At 37.4% G+C, this 25404-nt stretch overlaps 2 protein-coding genes across 2 annotated transcripts in view; both read right to left on the bottom strand.

Annotated features, from left to right (window-relative positions):
- Positions 1-11290: 11290 nt before the first annotated feature.
- On the bottom strand, positions 11291-12201 carry LOC148407829 (voltage-gated inwardly rectifying potassium channel KCNH2-like). The gene is made up of 2 exons (XM_088401547.1): positions 12073-12201; positions 11291-11601 (listed from the first exon to the last, which is right to left on the bottom strand). The coding sequence occupies exons 1-2, from the start codon at positions 12164-12166 to the stop codon at positions 11330-11332; spliced, it is 366 nt and encodes a 121-aa protein (XP_088257673.1). The 5' UTR covers positions 12167-12201; the 3' UTR covers positions 11291-11329.
- LOC148407828 (voltage-gated inwardly rectifying potassium channel KCNH2-like) overlaps positions 12180-25404 on the bottom strand; it is an 83667-nt gene continuing 70442 nt past the window's right edge. Inside the window, exons 3-6 of the mRNA XM_088402468.1 lie at positions 14973-15128; positions 13149-13356; positions 12260-12398; positions 12180-12191 (exon numbers count right to left, since the gene is read on the bottom strand). Of these exons, the coding sequence (XP_088258594.1) occupies positions 12180-12191; positions 12260-12398; positions 13149-13356; positions 14973-15128 (515 nt within the window). The remainder of the gene's footprint in view (positions 12192-12259; positions 12399-13148; positions 13357-14972; positions 15129-25404) is intronic.

The raw sequence follows: 25404 nt of genomic DNA, 5'->3' as shown, positions 1-25404 counted from the left end.
GTGTGTGTGCGTAGCCATGAACAAAAAGTGATGACGGGACTTTAAAAAGCACTCAGTCTCGCTCTAAAACCATCACATTGACTTTTGAGCCACTTTTGACGCCCTTGATGATGGTAAAGCATTTCATTTGAAAAGTGCTGATATTACAGACATTTCCAAACAAAACGCTTGCCCTTTCCGTGGAATGTGGAATGACCTCCACCCAGTCATGGCAGAGTCAGCAAAAGATTTGTAGAAGCAATCTCATAAGACACAATTACAGGATGCTAATTAAAAATGCAATCCCTCACACCCACACACATATATATATATATATATATATATATATATATATATATATATATATATATATATATATATATATATATATATATATATATATATATATTAGGGCTGTGAATGTGTGTGTGTGTGTGTGTGTGTCTTGTCAGTCCAGTAACTATTTTAGGAGGTTACAGTGATATCCCTTGGTGTCAGCTCAGCAATTTAATTTTATGCCGTTGTTGTGAAAAAAACTTTTTGAATGTCAACTTGAATTTCCCTGATCCCCTTAAATGGTCTTCCCTTCCTTGCTTTAAACCTAAAAATGTGACTTTTGCGACACTTTGAGTTTCATTATAAAAGTGCTCAGTGATGTATTTTAACACTGCTCCCGAAAACCTCAAATGGAAGACAATCTGTCTCATCTGCTCTGGTTCCCCGAGTATGGTGCCTGCTTGTTTTGAAAGCTTGACCTGTCCATCCTAATAACAGCGCGCAAGAAAACCTCAACTCCATCACCATCTGTCTGTCTGCAGTCTCTGCCAAGGACAAGGGCAAAGTGCAGCAGATCATTTACTCAGCAGAGAAGATGATTGGCAACAATATGCATCCTGTCCAAATTTAGGACCTCCTAATAAAACCCACAGAAGCATGAAGTAAGAAAACCAAAGGGCACAAAGAAATGAGAGTAAATGCCACTGAGGGATGCGGGTGGACAGGCAAAGTGAAAAAGACACGTGAAATCGAGTTTAGCGCAGAGAAAAAGCTTCCCGCTGCGTTTAACTTTTGGGGAAATGAGTTTAGCACAGCAGGTGTTTTGCCAAGACTTTCAACTCTCAAGAGCCCGGACACGCACGAGATGATGGGATCCTCCGTTTCATGTTGATGCTGAATAAGGTCATCTTGCTGGGACAGTCGTAGTCCCACAGATGAAATACCAAATCCCGATGCTATTCCTGCATGCTTCGGTCATTTTCCAAGATCGGAAAGTGATGCGCTAAGCACTTCAGGAAACGAGCTAACCTAAATAAGAACGAGACGGTTATTTCTCACTGTACTGTACAAAAGGAGGCTTGCCTGCTGTATGTTTGTTCTACGCACATTTGCGTGTACTGGTGAATTCTCCATTCATCAAGCTGATATACTGTACGTGTGCGCAGGTATTTGGGGAGTTGAGTACGATGTAATTTGTTAGCACACAGATGAACCAGAAATCTTGCGTCTTGTGAGCATCACAGTGCAAGCTGCTCGTACAGATGGTCCTCACACAAGCCAATGGGCAGACAATGGAGAAACCCCATACACATACACTCACATCTCCTCGCCAAATTAATAAGACAACACTGACTATAATCGTTCGTGGCAGCACTGGTCATTGTTAATAAAAAGGGTTTTTCAATGTACTGACCGCTTTATTAGGAATGCATCACGAATACACGTTTTTAATTCATTTATTTTTTGCTGTATACGATGTAAGGAAACATTCAGCTGCCAATGTGTAGTGAACATTTATTTTACCCATCCCTCTTGAACAAGTTTTACCTGACTTTGATCTCAAAACGAGTTAAATGTGTGACAATCATATTTAATTAACCCTTGTGGCATTAGGTTACAAATTATGGAATTCCTTTGTTTTTTTATATCATTAAATAATTACAATTTTTGAGAAGCAGTTGAATAGGATTTATTACATTGATTTTCCTGCCAATCTTGCAACATTCTGTTGAGCAGCGATCAAGCTATGTCAGCAAACAGAAAATTCTTTGTTGACTTGTGTTTCACCCTAAGACCATAGGTGGCGGTAAAGATCAGTTCATGCCTAAGTCTTAAAGTGTCATAGTCACGTCTCAGACAACAATGTTATTGAACAATTTGAATGGTTGAAGGAAAAAAAACCTCATAAATAACTAATTATTAGTTAAAAAGCACTTACAAAATTAGGAAAAAAAATGTAACGTGTATAGTTTGCAAAGCGTTTGCACAAAGGTTAAACTGACTTGATGTCATAACAGTCCTCCAACGCAGACTAGAAGTAGAATCTGGCCCGCGATTGAAATGAGTTTGACTCCCCTGTTTTAGGTATTTAATTTTTGGTCTTATTGTGTCACGGAAGTATTTTGAAATCAGAGTTACAAAACAATGAAGTGAACCAAGTGAAATCAATTGAAATACAATGGCGTAGAGCTGCTGTAGTGAAGGATTTGCGGCTGGTATTTACCCTGATATTTCTGCCGGTTTCAAGGTCTGAACAAGGGCCAAAGATAATGACTAGGTTTAAATGGCAGCATGTGCTACCAGATCCTGTCAAACGACAAGGAGCCGCCACCGCACAGATCCCTGGAGAGGTTTCGTATTCTCCAGAGGACCCGCAGTACCGTTAAAGGTAATCACAATTCCTGATGTGTGTGAATGTGTGTGTGTCTATGTGTGTGTGCGAGAGAGAGAGATGCGACACAGTTAGTCAGATATTGATTCGCACCAAGAGTTGACCTTATGGGTGACTTGGAAAGTTCACATCCATGTGCTTGTAAGTGAACGCTTGTTCAAGTTTGTGACCGAGAAGAGTGGTTGGTTCAACTTTCAAGCAAAAAAAAAAGTTCGAATGACCAAAACCAAGAACAGTATATGAAATGTTCTGATGTAGTACGCGAGCTCAAGAGTAATAGCAATAATGTTTCACAAGCTATTAGACGCTAGCTGTGGGGATCAACAAAACGTGGTGCAAATGAGTATGGCGCAGTGTCAGTGACAGAGTACTACGTTTCTGTACTTGGTTCAGTCCACTGCCTCCTGAGATGAGCCGGCTTCACTGCCCCGCCCTCCCCCTCGCCGGCTGCATGATGGATTGGCCCGAGGTTGGTGCCTGACTGCCTCACTTACTGTACCTGATCTTGGAGCAACCGTCCAACCTCTGGGGATTGATTGTACGACAACACGGCGGGGTGCAGTTCAGGTAACGTAAGGCGCGTCCTCAGACCTTGCTTTCCATATGTTCGAATATGCTTATACATTACTTTTAATATTATCATTTTTACTGTATCGTGAGCATTATGGAATTTTGGGCGAGCAACTTCTTTTTACGTGCTCAAAATCCATGGACGCTCGTTCGAACTCTTATCATTGCGCGCGCAATACTTTTTTCTGCGCTCAAAATCTGTTTTCGTTCGCTCAATTTTTTTTTCTGCGCTCAAAATCTTTAGTGGCACAAATACAACGCTTTAGCAGTCGGGGACATCTGCTGGACATGTTGTACTCTGAATTCTATTATTACAATACACTAATGTTATCTAAAATTTATTTGATACCGTTTTTTATAATTTATTAAGACTGTATTAATTTAAAGGGTTTAGGAGCGTTTTTCGCGCCTTAGAACAAATTAGGCTAATACATGTAAAAACGCCTTAACTTAGGGAAGATTCTTACAAAATGACTTCTGGAACAAATTTTTTCATAGGTAGAAGTGCCACTGTATTTATACGTCTTTGTACACTCCAAATATTATGATAGTACCTCAAATCAGCAGGCACTAAATGAGTTAAGATGGACCCAACGGAAATGGCAAACGAATCAATGTCTGTGTTTTCATAAAACTTGCCTCCTTCTCTGATTCAATTACCTGTTATGATGAGAGGCCCTGTGATTAATGCGGCCAGGGCAAAGGAAATGGGTCACGCAGTGCTGAGGGATGTGAAGAAGGGGGACAATGGGGGTGTGTAGGGGTAACGGACATACGTAGCAAAAAAAAAAAAAAACCGAAAAGTTTCTTGGCAGAAAGATGGCGGCAGAGAAATATTTCCTTCGTAATGTTGGCAATATAGCATATAGTCCTAAATCATATTACAATATTTTTGGAAAACAAATAAAAGCATAGAATATACTTTAGCATTTTTGAATTGATAATGTAAAAATATTTAACTACACATGTGACTGGATAAGAAAAAAAATACTACGACGTAGTTTAAATTTTAAGTAAAAGATATTTAATCATGTCTCCAATATAATTTAATTGAATTATTCAAGCACATTTTTGTTCTTATTTTTAATGAATTTATTTTTAATTATTAACTCATCCCAGACCAAATATATATATATATATATATATATATATATATATATATATATAATATATATATATATTTCAAGAATCTAGACATTCAATCCCAGGTAATTATTCATATTATATTTATTTTATGTTTTAAAATCTTTGGATAACAAAAGGTAGTATTGATTGAATTAAGAAGCAATCAATTATTTTCGGTAATTCATTACTAAATTAATCAATCATTTTATGTATTTAAGGGCTAAAAATCATTGTTACTTTAGGTACTACAGTATCAAACCAATACGTACTTTAGTACTTCAATACAGAAAGTAATTGGTTACTGTTTTACTTAAAAACTACTAAAGTAATTGAATACTTTATTCCTTAAGAATTATTAAAGTAAATGAGTGTTAGTACTTAAATTCCTGAGGTACTCAACGCCTTTAGCATTGAATTACCTATCATAATTGATTACTTCAGCCATGCATGAACTTCACTAACTGATGATTTTGGCACTTAATTAGAATTAATCGAAAATTGATTAGGTACTAATTTACTAAAGTTGTAAATACATTTTGTAAATAAATACCTCAGATTAATACATCCAAAAATACATCTTTGGGAGTAAGTGACTTGGTTAAATCTGTGCAAAATGAAAGAGGTTTCATAAAGAATAGATATAAAGTTCCCGTTTTTCAGCACTATCATTTTGATCGATTTTGTTTGTTTGTAAATATTTGTATGGTAGATTATGTGCTGGCAAAATTCGGGTCGCAGTTCACACGCACCGCTAAATCCATGCAACCTTGAAATCAAGCTACGGTCTTCCTGACAGTTAATTTACAAGTAGTACCTCACACGTGTTAATGGGGGAACATTTTCCATTTCAACGCAAATCAATTGCGACGGCCCCGTGGGACAGCGTCATCATGTTCTTTCACAGACAAAGCCCAGATTTACTTTCCAACAACTAATGTTATATAGAGCGTTGCAAATGGCAAAATCAATGCTTGCTTAATGCTGTTTGAGGGAGGCAGAAAGGGAAACAGATTAGTTAGATATGGATTAGCTGCTTGATCTGAACAGGAGGGACGATTTGCAAAGCCGTTTCTGGACAATGTTCAACGATTGCAACGTTTTTTGTTTTTTTGTGCGCGTACAGGATAGCTTGCTATCCAGTCTATCAATTTGACTACAGACTTCAAATATGCTTCGGCAGATGGATGCCGCTGAGAAATTTATTCGTTTCAATTCAGTTGGATTACATATAATAATCCTTTCCACCTCGAGCAAAGTGTAAAGTGAGATATCTGAGTCACAGGCAGTTTGTGTCATTTAATTGATTATTCTATCTAAAAGGCTCCCGTTATACAGTAGATCTTGGAACGGAGATGAGCCTCTTGTGGAGTGCAATATTAATGATGGAGTCGAGCCGGGAGCATGGCGGGCGAATAGTCAGCATGTCTGCGTCTGGTTTGATTCTGTAACTTCCTCCCAAATTCCAAAAACATGCAGGTTAGGTTCAGGAAAGACTTTACATCCGTGGTGTCAAACCTATGGCCCGCTGGCCGGGTATGGCTCCTGGGGAGGTTTAATCCGGCCTGCAACCATTATAAAAAATGAATAGGACTGAACCCATTAGTCCCCTGTCTATGCTGTAATACTGTAATACCTTTGCGTGTGTTAAAGGATTCGCTCAGTTGTGGTTCGGTCCAATCGCTTCTTTAACTGACAGAAACGTTTACAGTGGTGTTAGCATTAGCTTCAAGCAACATATTAAAAAATGGTATCAAAATAGTCTAGTAAGTGAAAACATCGTAAATAAAAAGTATAGAAAGGATTTATTTACCCTTATGGAACAAGTTTGTTATGGCCATATTCCCTAATGAGGTAGCCTAGGCTAGGCTAGCTTAGCCTTACTTGTATTTCTTGGTTATCCGCAGCCTCGGTTCTGTAAAAATCATCTTCTTACTTCTCTGTTTTTGAGTAGTTTGAGTTCTTTTGAAAAGCGGGAAAAATACCATAAAAGGGGATGAAAAAACATTGCAGATCACGTTGTAAGATGAAAAAAACATAAGGCAGGGATGTCGTAGACTGGGGGTCCACTGTATATTATTATGCGAGTGCCACCTAGAGCCCAAAATGAGACACTCCAGCATCATTCTTTACACTTCACTGCACTTCTTGCATAAAAAAAGCACCATCACAGATTTTGATTATGGCATTTTCCTCTGAATATATGTTTTTTTAATTTAATTTTGATTCACCTTACTATGTATTCTTTGTGTCTTCTCACTTGACTTTTTTTAAAAATAAAGATATAAAGTGTATATATTAAATAAGTGTCTGAAATTTAAAGTCTGAACTCTTAAAGAAATATTTCAAATATGTCACGAGGATTGAATGAGTTAAATAAATGCATGTTGGGTTAGTTGTTTAAAACTGATTGAAATTGTGATGATCCAAAATGACTGAGGGAAGCTATTTTTTTGGCCACATTGCTCAGCTCAGCTCAATATTTTTTTTTTTCAAATTGTTTCCCAGCATAGATGAGCTAGCATTGTAATATGAAACCAGACATGCATTCTTTACACTCTTGATTAATCACATTTGATAGCTAAAATATTGAGGCAACAAAGATTTGGCACAAAACACTGGCATTAATGGCATAAAAATAATAACTTAAATTATGTCCATTGTGCATGTTAAAGAACAAGCAAAGCAATGTGGCAAAACACACAATATCCACAAAACAATGGTGATTGGATCCATTCAAAGATTGACAATATGACTGAAAAAGTAGACCTGTTGGATATATGCATAGCTTCAAGACAGCGACAAGATGCTTTTCCACTTTGTGGGTCACTGAACTCACATGGGGAAAACACTCAATCAGTCTGAGGTATTGAGGCGGAGCCACAGAGCGGGCGGCTAAATTACAGTCCTGCAGGTTGACTGTGTCACATGCTCGTAGACTCCATTCCAGCCAATTTAACTGAGAGAACTTGGCACCGGTGCCAGAGCATGTAAAAATTTTCAGACCCAAATATAGAATAGCGACATGCTGGAAACAGCGAGAGAGGTCGGAAAAAAAAAAAAAAAAGGGAACTAAAGGAGACAAGAACGTTCAAGTGCATAACAGGAGCCTGCTGGTAATATGACGCCTATTATGAAGAGCTTGCTTTCCTTATTCCAGACAAGGCATGCGTGCATAAAGGGCTAATGGTAACTAGCGGGTGAAATCAAACCAAGCCGCATTCTTGTCTGTCTCATCCAAAGCTCTAAAGAGAATAAATGAAGTTATTTTCCTCCAGGTGGACTGAGAGCGCTTTTCATTGAGGAGATGAAAAGCCCACGTTTTCATTAATTTCTGCCCTACTTCACAAACATAGCGCTTTGCCCAGACATTGCCAGAGGTGTGTGGGTCTCCATAACAAGTTCAATGATGGGTCCAGCCCCCCCAAACAAAGCCATAAAAAATCATGTGGCAGTGCTGAAAACCATTTGTTTGAGCTGTTTCGCAGAATTAATGTGTTTATAGTGGGTGTTTTTATGAATTGCTAGGATTTCAAAAGCATTTTTGTAAACATATTTATTACTGTTCAAGTTGGCTTGTGCGTTTAACCCTTGCGCCGTATTTTGTCCGATGCTTTGATCTTTTCGTCGAAGGCATTTTGACCAAAAGGAAAACGTTGAAAGATGACCCTTGGGAGCTGAAATTTCACCCATATGGTTACAACATGGCAAAGTTCAACATGGCACGATCACTTAGTTATAACATGAGAATGATTTGTAAAAAAATTGACCTAAAAACAGTCAAAATACTGCACAAAGGTTAAAATTGGAAATGTGCCGGGGCATTGCCTCCGATATCCCCCCCCCCATTCACGTTTACTATCACTAGTTATTATATGACTCAGGTTTGTCATAAAAGCATGCTAATATATTTCAAGCTCTATCAGGATTCAAAGCACTACTTGTGACTTCTCCCCTGCGCCCCATGAAAGCCTTGCCATAATGTTTGCCATGAAATAAATATGTCCGACCTATATTTCACTTAATGTAATGCTGATGATGTCACAGCAAGTGTTCTTTGTTGAGCCTCCAGTGGCTTGTGCCAGCCTATACTCACATAATGCGTTAAGCAATATTATAAAAGTGGTTCTCAATTATGTGATTTTTTTTTGTGCCATCCATATCATATTCAATGACTTTTTTTTTTTTTTTTTTTTAACTACATTTGTAGCAGTATCTTCTCTGTATATTTTATTCGGCAACTCCGGAAGTGAAGCTGGATGTGATGCAAGAGGGGATAACCCTGGGTTTCGTGTAATTGCACATGCACGGCACTAGATGGTGCAGTGGAGCTCTCATTGTCAAAGTATGTACCGGAGTAATAAACTTTTTGTATTGAAATTTTTTGCAGATATTGTTTTTTGTTCCCTTGGTGGGGCTTCGCAAAAAATTTTGAGAACATTATCTGTAACATATCTGTTTTATTCCTGGTTTGTCTGCTGGAAAAATGTGTGGCAATGACAGGAGATGTTTTGCAAATGAATGCCCATAGCAAAAATTTGCAATATTGCTTCATGTTCCGATTAATTTGCTCATAACTTGAAAATAAACCTGTACTTTTACTATCACAGCATACACATAGATTTGATATCTGCAGAAAACCTGTGAAAACCACACACACCTCCTTCCTTACCTCAAGAGGTACATGGACCCCCTGTTTGAGAACAACTGATATAATACACATTACACCACTGCATCTAATAATGTCTGAATTTTTAGACTGTAGTCAACTCTGACAATTTTACTGTACTTTGAATTATATGTTTTGCTTCAGAAACAACGGTAAGTTTGATCCCAGTCCCAGTAACAGTAACTCATACAACCTAGTTCAACAACAACAACAACAAAAGCATATCATAATCTAGTCATACTCATTTTCTAACTTATAAAAATCAGCCCTAATTGCTTCAGTGGATCCAAAGTGTGGTGTTGAATGGGCTGCCAAGGTGATGGCGTGTTGGTATAAGACAACATCTAACTGATTCTATGTTTGAGTATGCAGGGGGCATTTAAAATCCATGTTCACGTGTCTTGGTGAATGCTATGCATGGATATGAGTGTGTGTCGCCCTTACAGGACTCATCTCACACTAAGTAAGAAAACATACTATTAGTTATTGCCTGATTTTGACCAACTACGCAAAAACGATCCTTTATAATATTTTATTTATGTACTGTGTGCATTTCAATTGAAAAATAAACTGTATGTAACGGTCTTCCCCATTGCTTCCATTATGTCTTCATTTACTGGTTATTTGCGTGGCACACAAGCAACGGTCAAGAAATACAAATCAATATAAATGGGAGAGCTAACACGATAACACGCATGAAAAGGGAGAAAAAAAGTAGTCCGTCTTCTTGTTTCAGAAGTTTTAAGGAGCTTCAATAATCACTCATATGGCGGATCACACTGAGAAGCTTGGAATAAAACGACTTGGTAATGCTGCTCTCTTCAGGCTCAAATTGGCATTACACCTTAGCAAAAATGGTCATTTTATACATCAAATACATCGGCACGTGTGTTATTAGTGAAATTCAAACTTGTCCAACAAATCGTTTGCAAGATTTTTAAAAATATGTCTTAAAAATTAAATTTAGAGACACGTCTGCCTTTGTAACAATACTGCATGGAATAATTCACACACAAACATGTATGCTCACACAACGAAAGCAAGTTGAGCTGGTGTTTTGACCTTGCCATCTGCAACTCGCGTACTGTAGCATGATTACATTATTGTGTTGCATCATCAACTCTGGATTATTGTCTGTTGAGAACAGGGGGGAAAAAAGAGCATGATCCGATCAAATCATTTCTATTCCCTTCAGTAACTCTCAGTAGACTCATGCCTTAACAGAGGGCTTAACTTAATCTTTAATACTCTTTTTTTTTCTCCTTGTCACTTTATTTAGCTTGTTCATAAGAGCTTCTTCAAGGTTGTAAGGCTGCAAAGTCACATGGCGGGAGCTTGAACATATAAACCAGAGGAGCCAATGGGTATCAATAACAGACCAATAATTTTTTGTGTTAATACAGCTCTTCCATTTTGATTTACTAAAACCTAATGGAAATAATATATTTGATATAATGTACCAAATAATTTAAAACTGGATCATTAAATATACTATTACATAAATACTATACTAACAAGTTTAAGCAATGTTAATTAAATCTTCACAGAGTAGTAATAAATCAATAAATGACACATATGCATTACTCTAACATATGGTATCATTGATAAAACACCTAAAAATTGAAATGGTCTGAAGCATTTTAGGAAGTCCGAAAATTTAAGCTATGAACTTGAAAATGCACAGCTGGAACCAAAAGTCATTCTGAGCATTATTCACATCATAAAGCTGACTCAAACTACACAAAATTTGTTTTGGGGGCAAAAAAGGTGGATATTTTAAAGAATATAGTTATAAAACATTTTGTCTTAACGTTTTGTTCCTGACATAATTCAATCAACATTTCTTCATTGTGTTGATGACTTACAATGACCTACATTTCAGGAAATGTTTGGATATTGTCTATTAAATAGAGGGAGTATCCCTAAAATTTGAAAAAACTACACTACAACTACCTTCATGTCTACTTTCATTCAGCTTTTCAGTATGGCCCTTTAAACATCTTGTCAAATCTGCACCCTGAGTTTGCACTTCTACACACTGTAAATAAGCATCTTTAAAAGTGAGCCAAAAACTCTAATTGCCTGAGCTGGATTGAATCCCCACTGAGGGACCATGTGTCAGATACATGACTCATCAGTAAGCAAACATGAAACCAAGTCAATATATAGGCAAAACCTTTAAAAAACATCAGCTACAAATTCAACCACAGAGCGCACCGAAGTCATGACGTCAACTCTTCTAAAACCATTTCAAGTCAAAGCTAATGTTGCATGATGTCGTGATGGGCTTCATAAACCGCAGAATAGTGGAAAGCAGCTCATTAGCAGCAACAAATGACACAAACTCCGCCTTCTCGCAACAAAAAGAAACTCAGGCCTACCTGTGTGACTTTCTCTGTCACGTTATGCGTGCGGTCAATGAGTTTGCAAGGCGCAATGATGTCCATTTCCCCTGTGGGAAGGGCGATGAGCGGGTCCGGTTTGAAATCCACAAAGTTGAGGGTGATCTGAGGAATTTTGGAGATGGTGCGGTACCGCATGAGGTCGGAGTCTGACGTGGAGTTCAGTATGTTGGACTTACTGTTCACTGCACCTGGAAGCACAGAGACATATAAATCATGGTTTAAAAAAAATAAATAAATAACCGAATAGACAAACATGAAAAACATTATAAAAGAAAGGAAAATTAAAGTGCATCACTAAAATAAAATCAAACAAAAAAAACTAAAAATGTACAGAATAAATATAATAAAAAATAAACATATATACTGTAACATTAACTAAAATAAAATAAAATCTATAAACTGAAATAAAAATATAAAAAAAATAAAAATCAAACGTAACACACGTAAAAATAAAAACCGTTTATAGAAAATTAAAAAAAAACATAAAAATTAAAATAAAAACATAAAAAATAAAATATTCAGTATAGCATAAAAATAAAATACATCAAATAAAATAAAAATGTAAAATACAATGAATAAAATACAAAAAGTTAATATTGCATCAAAATAAATGAAATCAAAATTAAATGTCATTAAATTCAAATAAAAATATATCACACCAGTGCTTCCCAGTCGGACACTGGCTCTCCGGTTTTTCCGGTCCCAGTCAGGCCTCATGGCCTCAATCTCATCAACAGAGGACGCGCGTCTCATGCTGTGAAAGCTCTCACGCGAGCGGCTTCGTGCAAGGGAACAGTTGGAGCCAGAGGCGTCCTGGTTAAGGCTGAGGCGATGGTGGGGAGCTACACAAGGGGATGACTGGGTGAGTGGTCCCACCAAGTGGGTTACTTGATGAGGAGGTGGATGGTGGGGTGCAGAAGACACAGAGTCCAGTAAAGTTCGCTGGTCCTCCACGCGGTCTTCTGGCCAGTCTTGCAGAGCTGACCTGGGAAACAGAGAAACGAGATATTAAACAAGGATACTGAGGCAGCATTAAAACAGATTTGGAGTCTGATTATACTTTGAAACACACATTTGAACTTTCTGAGACAGCCCAATATTTAATTTTTAATGGAATTTAAAGCTTCCTTTAGATGCCACAAGATGGCAACAGAGCTTTAGTTTGTATTTGACAAGAAATCTTACTTAAAACTGTCTCACTTAAATGCTGGAATGGGCCAAAGTTTTACAAAGGGTTTAAAGCAAATAAAGTTTTTTTCCCCCACTGCAAAGAGCTCGCTTTTAAAAATATTACAGGATGCCCCAAAAATATTGAACAGGCCTCATTTTGTGCACTAATCCTCACTCAAAATTCAATTTATTCAATTTTTTAACATTAATGGGGGTACTATGTTTGTCCTGTATGCCATTCAAAGTTTACAAAACTATATCACCCTGCTGACAGTCTAATAGTCTAATAGTAAGTGGCCATCGAATTGTGAATAGTGATATTGCAACTTAAAATTCGAGCCAGCAACTGCACTTTCACACTTCTTTTGCGTGTGCAGATTAAACTATTTACATATTTATCTCATTTAAGTTGTTTAGTCATCTGTAACATTCTAGTGTTTTTTTTTCATGCTTTTTATTGAATGTATCAAGATCAATGCTCCAAATCAAGTTAGAGGGGCTATTTTTGCCTGGGTTGACATTTTGCAGTGGGATGCCTTGATGGAAACAAATCTTAGAGCCCTACCTGCTTTCACTGATTTGCTCGGAGTGATCTGATGGCAAAGGGGGAAGAGGCAAAAACTCCCCCAAACCGAGGGACTCGTGACAGTGGTCGACGGGGTGCAGAGGCGTGGCGATGGGGATTCGACCGGACTCCGCGTCATCCAGAGACACTTTACTGTTGGACAGCGAGCGCAGCAGGGGAAGCCGCAACTTGAAGCCTCTGGGACGACCTGATGAAGATGACAAGATGGCAGCCACTTGTTTATGGAGGAAAACACACAGAGTGCGAGCAAGTGCGTGACGCGGAAGGGAGATTTTAACGGGATCATGTTGAGCCGAGGAATTTAGGACAGTGACATTGATTACAATTTAGCTCCAAACTTCAGAGCTTGACTTGATTCAAAATATGAACATTGTCCCACAGGCTATGGAACATCGAGTCCAGACAGCTCCGAACAAACACTGTCAAACTTAATTAAAAAAACAGGACTCAAATAAATCATGTTACAAATATCACTCCACCTGTTGTACCCGTGGATTAATGGAACACTGATCAAGGCAGATTACACTAAGCGCAATACACTGCTTCGCTTATTTTAAATGTTCTCTCTGGTCCAAACGCTCGAAAAAAGACTTCAGCTAAATTTTAGATGGATTTGCATGAGTATGACAAGGATTAAATAGATATGTGATGTTCACGCATTTTTTTAAAGGTTCGAATCTTTGGAAAGAGCCATTTACCCCACCTCCAGTTGAGTAGACTTTATTATTATAATAATAATAATTATTATTATTATTATTATTATTATTATTATTAATGTTATCATTTATATAATGATTATATCATTATGGCGCCTTTCCACTTGATACGGTTACTATAAATAAGATTGTTAGCTTTAAAAACGTTATAAGTATATCCGTATTCAAATTCACATGTATACTGTGTCCTTTTTAATATTAACAAGACAGCAATGCAATATAAATCAACTGTAAACAAATGTTAACTTTATTTTTTACAGGTTAGTCTGAAAAAAATAAAGTTAAGTGCATCAAACTGCCTGAAATAAAACATACATTAATCCTTAATTCTGACCAAATGAACCGTTTGATGTAGGAAAAAAATTAAGTCAATAAATAATACTCAACATAAATTGATCGAAACATTAGCACAGGTGCACCCATATGTTTAACATTTTACCCTGAAGAAAAAGGTGTACAACGTTGTGATGATTATTTCCTAAATCCCAATAATCACGCGTCTTAGAACAAAAATGTTGACAGTAATTTAAAAAGTGTATAACTCCCGCACAAACGTTGACAATAAGAGCGCCACTGCACCATCTAGTGCCATAGATTTGTAATTACACTTCACCCTTCAAAAGCAAAGTCTGTTGAAGGGGTCATGAACCCCCACCCTAACCCGCATTATTGCAAAGTGTCTGCATATTTTCCTTTTACATTAGATTTTACTAATGAAATATCATTAGTGAATTAATTAAAATGTGACGAATAAAACAAAAAAAAGGCATTGTGAACAAAACTGGTAAACAGAACTCCAGAATGGACTATGTTGTGCATTTGAGGTTCCCCTATATTAAATAAGTTTTCATATTTTGATTGATTGTACGTTTCAAATAAATGAAACAACGAACATTTCATTTTTAGCAATAGCATTCATGCTAGCAAGGTAACTGTAGAACTGGGGACATTTTGGAACATCTTTGGGCAATGTGCCGTTAGAAGTGGGGTTACGCTACATTCAAATCTTGCTAACAGCCTCAAAACTGCAAACTCTACCTTTACATTTTTATTGTATCTTTTATTTTGATCTCAAGCCGCAAATTACCAGTGACGAGCCAGGTGGGAAGGCGATGGTTGAGCTCCTGTTTGTCGTCTCGCAGTGTCTCCTCAGTCATGACCTCGAAGTTGAGGATGAACATGATCACCATGCCATCTTCGTTCTTGACGGGCACCACATCCACCATACATAGGAAGCACTGACCTGCAGGGAAGCACAAGGAAAGCTCACTTGAATCAAATCGTGATCAGCGGAAGCTTTCGTCCGAGGCTTCGTACACTGGAACGGTGAAACCATTAGATCTGCCAAAGCCTGAAGAAAGCTGTTTAAAATCTCATTTAACCACTGAAAGCATTCACTTTGTGCCCATCCCAACTGATTTGAAGTGGACTACATCGTGGATTGGTTGCCTTTTAACTCATTCACCCATTTCAAATGGATTCGGACTTATCAAGCTTTCAACGGCGGTGAATTCGTTCATTCATTCACTGAGAGCCAAGTAAAAATGAACGTCTGACGTTTATAGTCGTCAGTGGCAGTGAACGAGTTACTGACTGGGCAGAAATAAAAAATAGCCAAGAAAACCTATTATTAGTCAAGCAAATAAACAATTTCAAGTGCTCTAAAACTCACATTGTAAGCATCAGTATAAATTCAAGTTTTGAATTCACCGTCAAGAAGCTCACTCTAACTATAAAAATAAAATAAAAAAAACCTATATGCATATCAGCTTTTAATAGGACATCTCCCTTACCTGCATATTGATGCTAAATGATCAACTCCACGAATAACAACCACGGCGCCCAACATGGAAATCTTACAGGAACATACAGCGTGTCACTCATTCATATCACATCATAGCACGGCGAACAGGCCGAAATCCGATTGGACGGCGCCGTAATCCCCACAAAGGAGGGGGGAAATATGAAACACGGAGAAAACGAAAGGATTACACCATCTGGCTAGATCTCGCAGAGAGTGTGTGTGCGGACATGTGTCTGTGTGCACGCCTACAGTATGCGAAGGTATTTGCACAAGCTCACTTTCATTCACCAGCTTCTGGGTCATCTCGATTCATGCCCGCGTTCATTAACAGCTGCCATCTTGCCTTTGCTATATTTTCAATAGCTGGAAGTGTTACCCCATTTCAGAACTATCTCTAATACAAAGAAAATGTTCCGCAAGAGTCGTGAAAAGGGACTTTGTTGGATCCTAGCGGTTCGCAAATAATTTAAAAGAAAAATAGTCTGCCTCCCAATGTCATTTCATCAAAATGATCCCTTTGGATAGATTCCAATTGAATGTGTAGCATCTGGTAATCTGACTCAGTGAGGCTGATTTACAAAAGCCAGAGGAGATTATCAAAACACTTAAAAAAAAAAAAAAAAGTACGAAGGGCAAACTTTTCATGGAGGTCCAGTGATCCTGTGATCAGACGATGATGTGTCCTCAATTATAAGGCCAAACACATTGGAAACCTTCAAACTTGACCATCTGCTGTTTTTTAGTTGGATCATGGGTAGACAAGACAAAAAAACAAATTGGCAACAAAATAAAAAGTAGCTCCATTTAGTGTCAACGCTAATTCCTGAGCATATGGTCACAAGAAATTAGATCGTTGATGATGGATAAACACCATAACACAGTGCTTCTCAATTATAGTTTTCAAAGCACCCCCAGGAAAGAGAAAACCTTTCGCGACCCCCCCCCCCCCCCCCACGCCGACTATAAATAACATTATCTATACAAACTGTCTTAGTGTGCCTAAAAATGCATCCTTTTTAAAACGAACCAAGAAAAAAGCAGTATAAATCAACTTTCAACAACTGTTAACTTCCTTTACAATGTTTATACATGTTAGTCTGAAACAGAAATAAAAATTGTGCATCAAAAAAACGTGCATCAAATTGACCTGAAAAAAAAAATGTTTTGCACAATTTCCTGGGATTGCTCAACTAATTGTTGCTTTTCAAAATGAAGATTTGCTTTGTTTTGAAAGAATGACTTCCTTTCAGAAACTTCATGACATATATTTAAGGGTACAAGGTTCTGGTGTGGATTTATTTGTGATAAATACCTAAATACATCTTCTGCAAAAGATTACATAAAAGCAAAAAGTTCAATCAGTGGGCAAATAATCATTTGGATGATTATGTCAGGCTTTGTTTCAAAGTATTTTTATTATTATAAGTACTGTGAAATAAATATGAGATCTGACACATCGAGGAATTAATTTGACACTGACATCCAAATCTATCGGCAACGTTTTGTGTTTAACTTCCCAAACATAAAATTTAATTTTCATAAATAACAACAATAAAACCCTGCCTTTCCAAATCTAACTATAATGAGACTGAATTGGAATATATTATTTATGAAGTGGCTCACAAGCTATGAAACTTACAAACACCAACATACAGTATGCATACGTTTAATTGCGAATCAAACATTTTGGTCAGCATCTTGCATTAGGGACAAAACACCACTAGATGGTAGTGTTTGACTTTCTGTCTTGAGTGTATGTTTTATTTGATGCATAAGATCAATGTGTCAAATGTCTCAAAATCCTTATTACAGTAGCGGTAGTATTTTGATTTAGTGTGTGTGTCTTGCTATTCTATCTATATAATATATGCGTACTCTCTGAACAACTACAATAACAAAAAAGTCATACAAGGTGGTAGATATCTATCCATGTAAGGCACATAGCAAAATATGGATTAAAAAAAAAAAAAAAAAAACATAACACTGACAATTATGAAGCACCTAAAGTTTTTTTTTTCTTTTTTAACACACATTGTTGTTTGTGGAGCGAAGCCAGAGAATACGTGAGCGGGTACAGTATGTGTGTCTTGTTAATACTGCTCTGCTCAGTATCACACAAACACGCATCCGCGCAACGTGTGACAAAAAGGAATGAAGAGACACAGACACCCTTTCCTCGGCAACATCATACAGTTGATGTTTATCTGCAATAAAACTTGATTTGCAACCCATCATCGTTATGCACTAAATTTTGAGAAGTGGGCGTATCAGTATTGTTTGTATTGATATGAATCATTTTGAACCCTACTAAAACTACTAAAACATTTACATTTGCACCGCGTATGTTTAGATTATTTTTGTACCACTAGATGGCGCGGTCCCACAACACATTGTGAGTATTTGACCCCCCCCCCCCCCCCCACACACACACACACACACACACACAGACACATACGAATGTCCTGCGTTGATTATCATTATCAGTTTGAATATGTTCCATCACAAAAGCAAGTCTGTTGATGTGAGAGCGGCACTGCACTGTAGTAGCAAACGGAAAAATAAATTAAGTGTGTGTCTGTGTATGACTCCTCACTGAGTAAATGTCATATAGACTATTAATATTGGACTTGCAAACACTTGTCCCTTAGATATGGGGCTGGCAGCTGTCCTCTGATAAGTGATATAACATTACATACGCTCACAAGCACACACGCGGGCTGATGACACATTTTTCGAGAGTGTTTCAGGATTAGAAGCAGTTGAGGCGCAAACTATTCCTGACAACAATTCATCAGACGTCCTCACCTGTAATGGAGACAAATAACCACATGGTGTGCTGTGTGTTTGCATGGCCAATTTGGAAGTTGGATTGCAATGCGGTTTCCCCGTGGAGAGTCCAACTCGCACACGTTGTTGTGTATTTCTGTTCATGTGACGCGACGGATGCCTCATCTTGTACTCAGTTGGTGGAAAATTAGAAGTAATGGTGATACAGCTGAGCAAGTATGTAAGATTGATTTAAGTGGCCAGATGGGGGAGTTCCCAGGGCGAACTTGTCCTAAATAAACGATGGGCCGGCGAGTTGTGTTTACTGAAGCCTGGGGACTTTTAGGTAGATGAATTCTTGAGAGGGGTTTGTGAAATGTTTTCAGAAAGTAGAATTGAGTTGTTTGCTAGACTCTGGGATGGTAACACTCACCAATTTGTCAACACTTTTAACATTCCCACTCCAGCTGATGAAAAAGTTGACCAAGGTGGGTTATTCTATTTCAAACGGCGCTTCCCAAAATAAAGGAAAGAACTCAAAAAGTACTAAGGCTGTATTATCATTGAGTATAGCCTGTTAATATAAACTAATGCTTCTCAACCAGTGCATTTTTCTGTTTTAGACTAAGCTGTAACCTGTATAAAAAATAATTAACAAATGTTGAAAGTTGATTTACATTGCTTTTTTTTTTGTTAATGTTAAAAATAATTTTTATAGATAATATTTATAGTCAGTAGATCAAGTGGGGGTACGAAAAGTTTTTTCTTTATTAGAAGGGGGCTTGGCAAAATATAATTGAGAAGCACGGCTATAAACAAGCAAAAGTGGTTTGGTTTTTGTTCTTTACAAATATTAACCAGAAAGGGGCAGTTAAGCTTGAAGTGTGCCCAGTCAGCTAATCAAGACGAAGAAGAACAGGAAGTTATTGACCTCGTAGTAGTGGAAAGTTGTTGATGCATCGTCAGCAAGTACCTTTAAGGACAGAATTGCATGTGTAAAGAATACTAAGTATGTGTGCAATAAATGGTAGTTAGTGTGTGTCAAACTGATATGTAATCGCTAGCATGCTAATGCTAATTGTGATTTCTAACTCATTAGCCTAAGCAAATTTTATTGCCATCTAAAAATGTGTATAGAGGATAAATAATGCAATATTTTTCCACTCAAATTCAAATTCAACTTTGGTAAATTAATAAAATCAACACGTTCAACACCTTAAAACGGTGAGGTTTTTTATGGCTTTTTTTTTTCTTTTTAAAGAATACGTCTACATTTGCTTATGAACCCAGCATTAAAACAAAAATATTGGATTTGTGACCTATCACACTCCGATGCCCAAGGAGATTATTGCTGTTCCTTGTAAACAAACTAACCAGGAGGGTTTAAAGGCCAGCCATTACAATGGTAATGTAATTAATGAAAAAGGCTAACTCTCATTAATGGCGTAAAAAAAAAAAAAAAACACACACTCAGAAGGACATAAATGTTGCAAAGCTGTGGGCCTACAGTAAAAGCTGGAAGTGCCATTAGGGTCTTTTACAAGCCCCCAAGTCCCCGAGATGACACGGATCAATAGTCACACCGTGGAGGTATTCCCACCAAAGCCACCAAGCGAGACCGCCGTGTCAAACACATAAAGCAAAGACGCTTTCGTGCCTCTTACAGCCCGCTCGGCTCATGTCACATACGCTGTTATTAACTGATGAAGTGTCACGGCTGCACACATGGAAAGGCCCACAAATTGGGTCCTTCAAGCCTTTCAAGACAAAAAAAAAAAAAAGCCGGGCTTTTGTGGAACCCGCAACATGCACATGTGGTCTGTCATTCAGAGCCTCATTTCAGACTGTATGTCCTCCAAGAGCCTTTAGCCCCTTGTTATGTTCCATTGTGTATACCTGTAATTATCAACCACAGGACATTGAATAAACCCAGCATCGTGTAGCACCTGGCAGAGGCACACAATTCACACCGATTACTCTATTGTGTGAAGTAAATACACGATTGCAAGGCCTGAAATGGGCCAACTGTTACTTTGGAACACCGTTATTATATTATCATCATCACATTCATGGTGTGTTCTTTGTGTCGTCCTCCGACTAATGAAACCGATGCATCATGCTCAGTGTGGAATTTTTTGCTTAAATATAATGACTATTTCAACCGCAAGCGTAAACAAGTTTTTACATTTATTCTCATGAAGAGCACATCTAATTGAGATGATATTACTTTTGCTCATACAGTACATGTGAACGTGATACTTCAGTTGAGCTTATTTGAATGGGAAATTTGTAGGTTGTACATCATCAAGTAACAACAGGTGGCAGGCAACATTTAGGGTATTTGCATAGAATCGAGCCAGGGCTGTATGTTTGATTATGTGGTATAGTTTTTACTATGAATTTCATATCTTAAATGCCTTTATTGACCAACAATATTGTTCTCACTTTATTGAATTAATTTATGTTGTTTGATGCCACACACACACACACACACACACACACACACACACACACACACATATATACATATATATATATATATACATATATATATATATATATATATATATATATATATATATATATATATATACACATACATATACATACATATATATACATATATACATACATATATATACATATATACATACATATATATACATATATATATATACATATATACATATATATATATATATTATATATACTCTCATATAATATTGTTCACAGCTGCTCGTATTATGGGTTTTACGATCACAAATGAGAAATTACGAGGTAGAATAGAAAGTTGTGTTGGTTTATTTATTTATTTTGTGTAGTATGATATCTTGGATGCTGAGTTGCCCTCCTCACCATCTCTCACCCACTGCCGACCTACATGTTTGGATTTGATTACATAACATCTCAAAATCTCCCCAATGTTTCTGTCCAGAAAAACAAAGACTGGTAGAAAGCGCGTGTATGATGTTCTCTCTCTAACATCAGTTCATCAACCTACGGTATGTACAGAAGTCCTTCTAGTCTGTGCTTGTTTTCTCTATCTGGGACTACCACAAAAATGACACTCAAATCCCATAAAAATCTAAAGTTACACCTTTACATGCAACTGTTGTTTCCTGGGTGCTCATTTCCTAACCGGACACTTTAAAAACACAATGTGACCCGCCATTGTGTGTGTGTGCGACTTTTTACTGCAGCCTGTCAACAGCTATAGTTTAATAGGCTGTGTGATAGATACCAGAATGTAACAAAGCGAGCCCGAAGCTCAGCTGCTGCAGCTGCTTCGTTCCATACACTCAGATGGATGCTAACTCACAAAAAGCCTTAACATCCACATCCAAAGGCTCTCATTAGCACTTTCTCCGTCTTGTTCTGTGACTCCTTTGTGACCCTTCTTACGCCCCCATTTTTCTCCTCTTTAGCTTGAGGTGAGGGTAGACCATGAGTGATGCGTTCACTGTCACATCAATCCATATCTGCTTGGATGTACACATACATAAGAAATGACTAAAAAGTCTCCCTGCCTGAGGAGCATCAGCTTTAAATTGGTTTGGAAGGCCGGAGCCCATTGGTGGCGCCGTTCACCATAAGAGAAATATTCAGATGCAACATTTTATTTTCCTGGTCAATTGTTGCTAGGCAGAGCTCATTTGGTATAATAATAATAACCATGGGCGTAGCAAGTCATTTTTCTGTGGGGTGGCCAGGGTAGCGCAACACCTCATTGAGGGGTGACCAATGGTTGCCAAGCATGCAAACGTGCGTGTATCGTTCTCTTATATGCCATAAATAGTCAGGGTTTCATAACATAAATTATACATTTATTTTAAAATATATATTGAGCTTTAATTAAATATGATTTTTTAACCAATTATTTGTGACAGAATATGGAGGGTTTAAGAACAATGCATGCTAATAAAAGTGGTAGAAAAATTACAAATATCAAAATTATCCAAAAGGGCTGGCAAAAAGGGTGTCCAAAGAGTGACGCTATGTAGCTCCGCCTCTGAATATAATTCTCAAGCCAGTGATGTACCCCCCATGATTTTTTTTTCCTCAGCCAAGTAGTCCTGAATCAATGCGTTTGGAAGACTTAAAACAGCGCTTTTGGAAGATTTAAAACAATGCTGTGGCATCAGTGTCTGATTTAATTAACTTTGGAAGTACATTTATAGTGCTATCTACATCATCTGTTTTAATTTAGGCTTGTCTGCTGGAAAATGGCGTCGCTAATTACAGCGTGCAGCATAACACCTTAACAAAATTAAGGCATGCAATGTTTTGCAAAAATATCTAACACAATTTAGCTATGGGTCGCTTCATGTTTCAACTAATTTGCTCTTAATTTGCAAAGAAAAATGTATTGCTCCTGTCACAGCGTTAAAAACAAAACAAAAAAAAACATCCCCCTTTACATGGGCTAAAGGTCTGTCGAATGAACTATTGCTCCCCACATATCAACTAAGAAGACAATTTGTTTTTAAATACATATGGCATTTTTCATCCCATATCCCAGCCTGGAATCATGCAAGTATAATTTACTCTCATTTTAATCCATAACCATGATCCATAACAAATACAACATGACTCATTAATATATCAAGTTGTCAAAGCGAAACCTGCACTTTATCAGTTACCACGCCCAGCCTTGGTAATACCGTATATCAAATAGCACCCTTTCTGTGGGCCATGTGACAGGAAGCTGTGAGATCCAAGCATCAGCAATGCTCCAAAAATCTTAGTTGGATCCACATCCGTCTCTAATCATGTGACTAGCTTCCTTTTTGGATCCTCGCATCCCTTCATGAACGGCGACACATTGTAGTTAATGTCACCATTCTATTCTCGGAGCCTCTAAAACATGTAACAGCTGCGGTCGATCACAGCTCGGCACAAGCGCGAACTGTCATGACTTTCAGTGAGCGCAACCTGTGGCCTGGAAGAATTTTCGCAGCGTGAGCAGTAGGTGATAATGGGCTAGAGGGTGGGGGGAGAATTACTTTGGTTTGTATTTGTAAATGCCTCATAGTGACAATGGGACTGTCAGTGAATTCGCTGTCATAATGAATCCAATGGAAGATAATGCTAACTGAATTATTTGGAAAACTGGAATTCCATGTAGATGTGCAGCGAAACTCACAAACATAAATATACGATAGTGACAATCTATAGCAGCGCACTAGCACACTAGCGAGCCCCAAATACAATGATTAATCGGAGGGCGTTTTAAAAATAGCTCACCAAAGATGCAAAATCATTTGTAAAAATATCATTTGAACATATGATGAAGTATGTGTCCATAGCTTGTTGCTAGGTTGGTTTCTATAACCATTAATCATGTCTGTCATCGGTAATGCGATGATCTGTTCTTTTTTTTTGAGGGAGGTGTCTACATGGGGCAAAATATCTTTGGATGTTGAGTCAAAAAGACGCCTCTTTGAAGTTCAATAGACGACCGGCTCTTATTTTTGTCTCAAAGAAAGAATGAGGGGTGCAGTGAGGGGCGCTGTCGCTTCTAATTTTTTTAATTCTTAACTAACATTGTACATGTTTCCTAATTTACCAAAAATTCAATATTTTGTTTAAAAATAAATACGATTGTACTCAATGAAAAAAAGGAACTTATATTTTTGCAATAGTTTTGCTCCTGGTTGTCATGATTATTATTCCCTGCATTATTCCATCATTGTTGATGAATATTGTGAGAATGAGATCATTAATTGAGTCATTGTCATTACACATGAAATATTCATTCAAAATTAAAAACAGGTTACTTTGGGGGAACTTGTTGTTTCCGGTATTTATGCAACAAACTGAGAGCCGTTTGAGAGACACCAAAAGGTTGGTGAACCCTCATAAAACAAACTTGTGCAACTCGGGGCCTATAGGCCACATGGCCGCCACCCTCGCTCAGTATGGCCGGCGAGTAGGTGGATGCTATTTGAATCTGGTCCAATGCATTGGTTCAAATCGCACACAGCAGGAGATCGAAAAAAACAGGGACGCTCGATAGCCGCTGCTTACCAATACAGTGATAATTTTTCAAAAAAGCGACTGGCGGAACATCGGGAGGATTTTGACACCAGACAGACCTCTTGCTGCAAACACCTTTCTGCTCCCACTCCACAAATGTCCATCAGTGACTTTTTCATTTTGTGATTCAACCAAACTTTTATCTGTACGGTCATGGTTAAGATAAATTAAACAGTTAAGATAACTGTAAATACGTTTGAATGTATTTGCATATATTGTATGTATACACATACTTAAATATGATCTGGCAGGGCATTGTGGAAATAAAATGATGTTTTTAGTTCACTGCAAGCCCGGGTGAAATACATTTTTGAAGTCTATAGAGGTCAGTAGCACTGCATAGTTTATAAAGATGTTCATTATCACTTTGTTTCTTCAAACCAATACTAGCGCTCAACTCTTTAGCACTTTTGAGACTTAATGATTTCTCGTACTTGATCGTCAAATAGCTATAAAACAGCCATCAGGAGGATACTTTGAAATTGGACCAGGTATACGCCCGATACCAATAAAGGGTATCAATACTCACTCATTTTTAATATTTAACATTCAATATGTTTGACCGTATTTACAAACATGGCCCAACATGTGCATACTTAAATACTGTACATTCAAGTGTATCTGCAAATAGTTTCGAACATATTTATAAAAAGATATGTAGTTATGTATTCATATGTGTACTTACATACATATTTACGTAAATACATTCCCATTTTCAGACAGGTATACATATGAAAACATATTGAGGTATTTATGCACATGTATGTCTTCAAATACATAGTTCAATAGTTCATGTATAGCATATATATATATATATATATATATATATATATATATATATATATATATATATATATATATATATATATATATATATATATATATATATATATATGCCTACTTTATTATTTGC

Source organism: Hippichthys cyanospilos, chromosome 19 (assembly GCF_059441005.1).
Source record: "Hippichthys cyanospilos isolate Australia breed blue-spotted pipefish chromosome 19, RoL_Hcya_1.0, whole genome shotgun sequence".
Taxonomy (NCBI): domain Eukaryota; kingdom Metazoa; phylum Chordata; class Actinopteri; order Syngnathiformes; family Syngnathidae; genus Hippichthys; species Hippichthys cyanospilos.
Note: the sequence above shows the minus strand (reverse complement) of the source record. Positions and strands in the feature narration are given on the sequence as shown.

Coding starts and splice junctions, on each gene's coding strand:
- LOC148407829 (XM_088401547.1), bottom strand. CDS start 12,166: ATGAGACGCGCGTCCTCTGTTGATGAGATTGAGGCCATGAGGCCTGAC. Junction 11,602..12,072: donor TGTCCGACTGGGAAGCACTG/GTGTGATATATT, acceptor CTGTGCTTCCAG/GTGCAGTGAACAGTAAGTCC.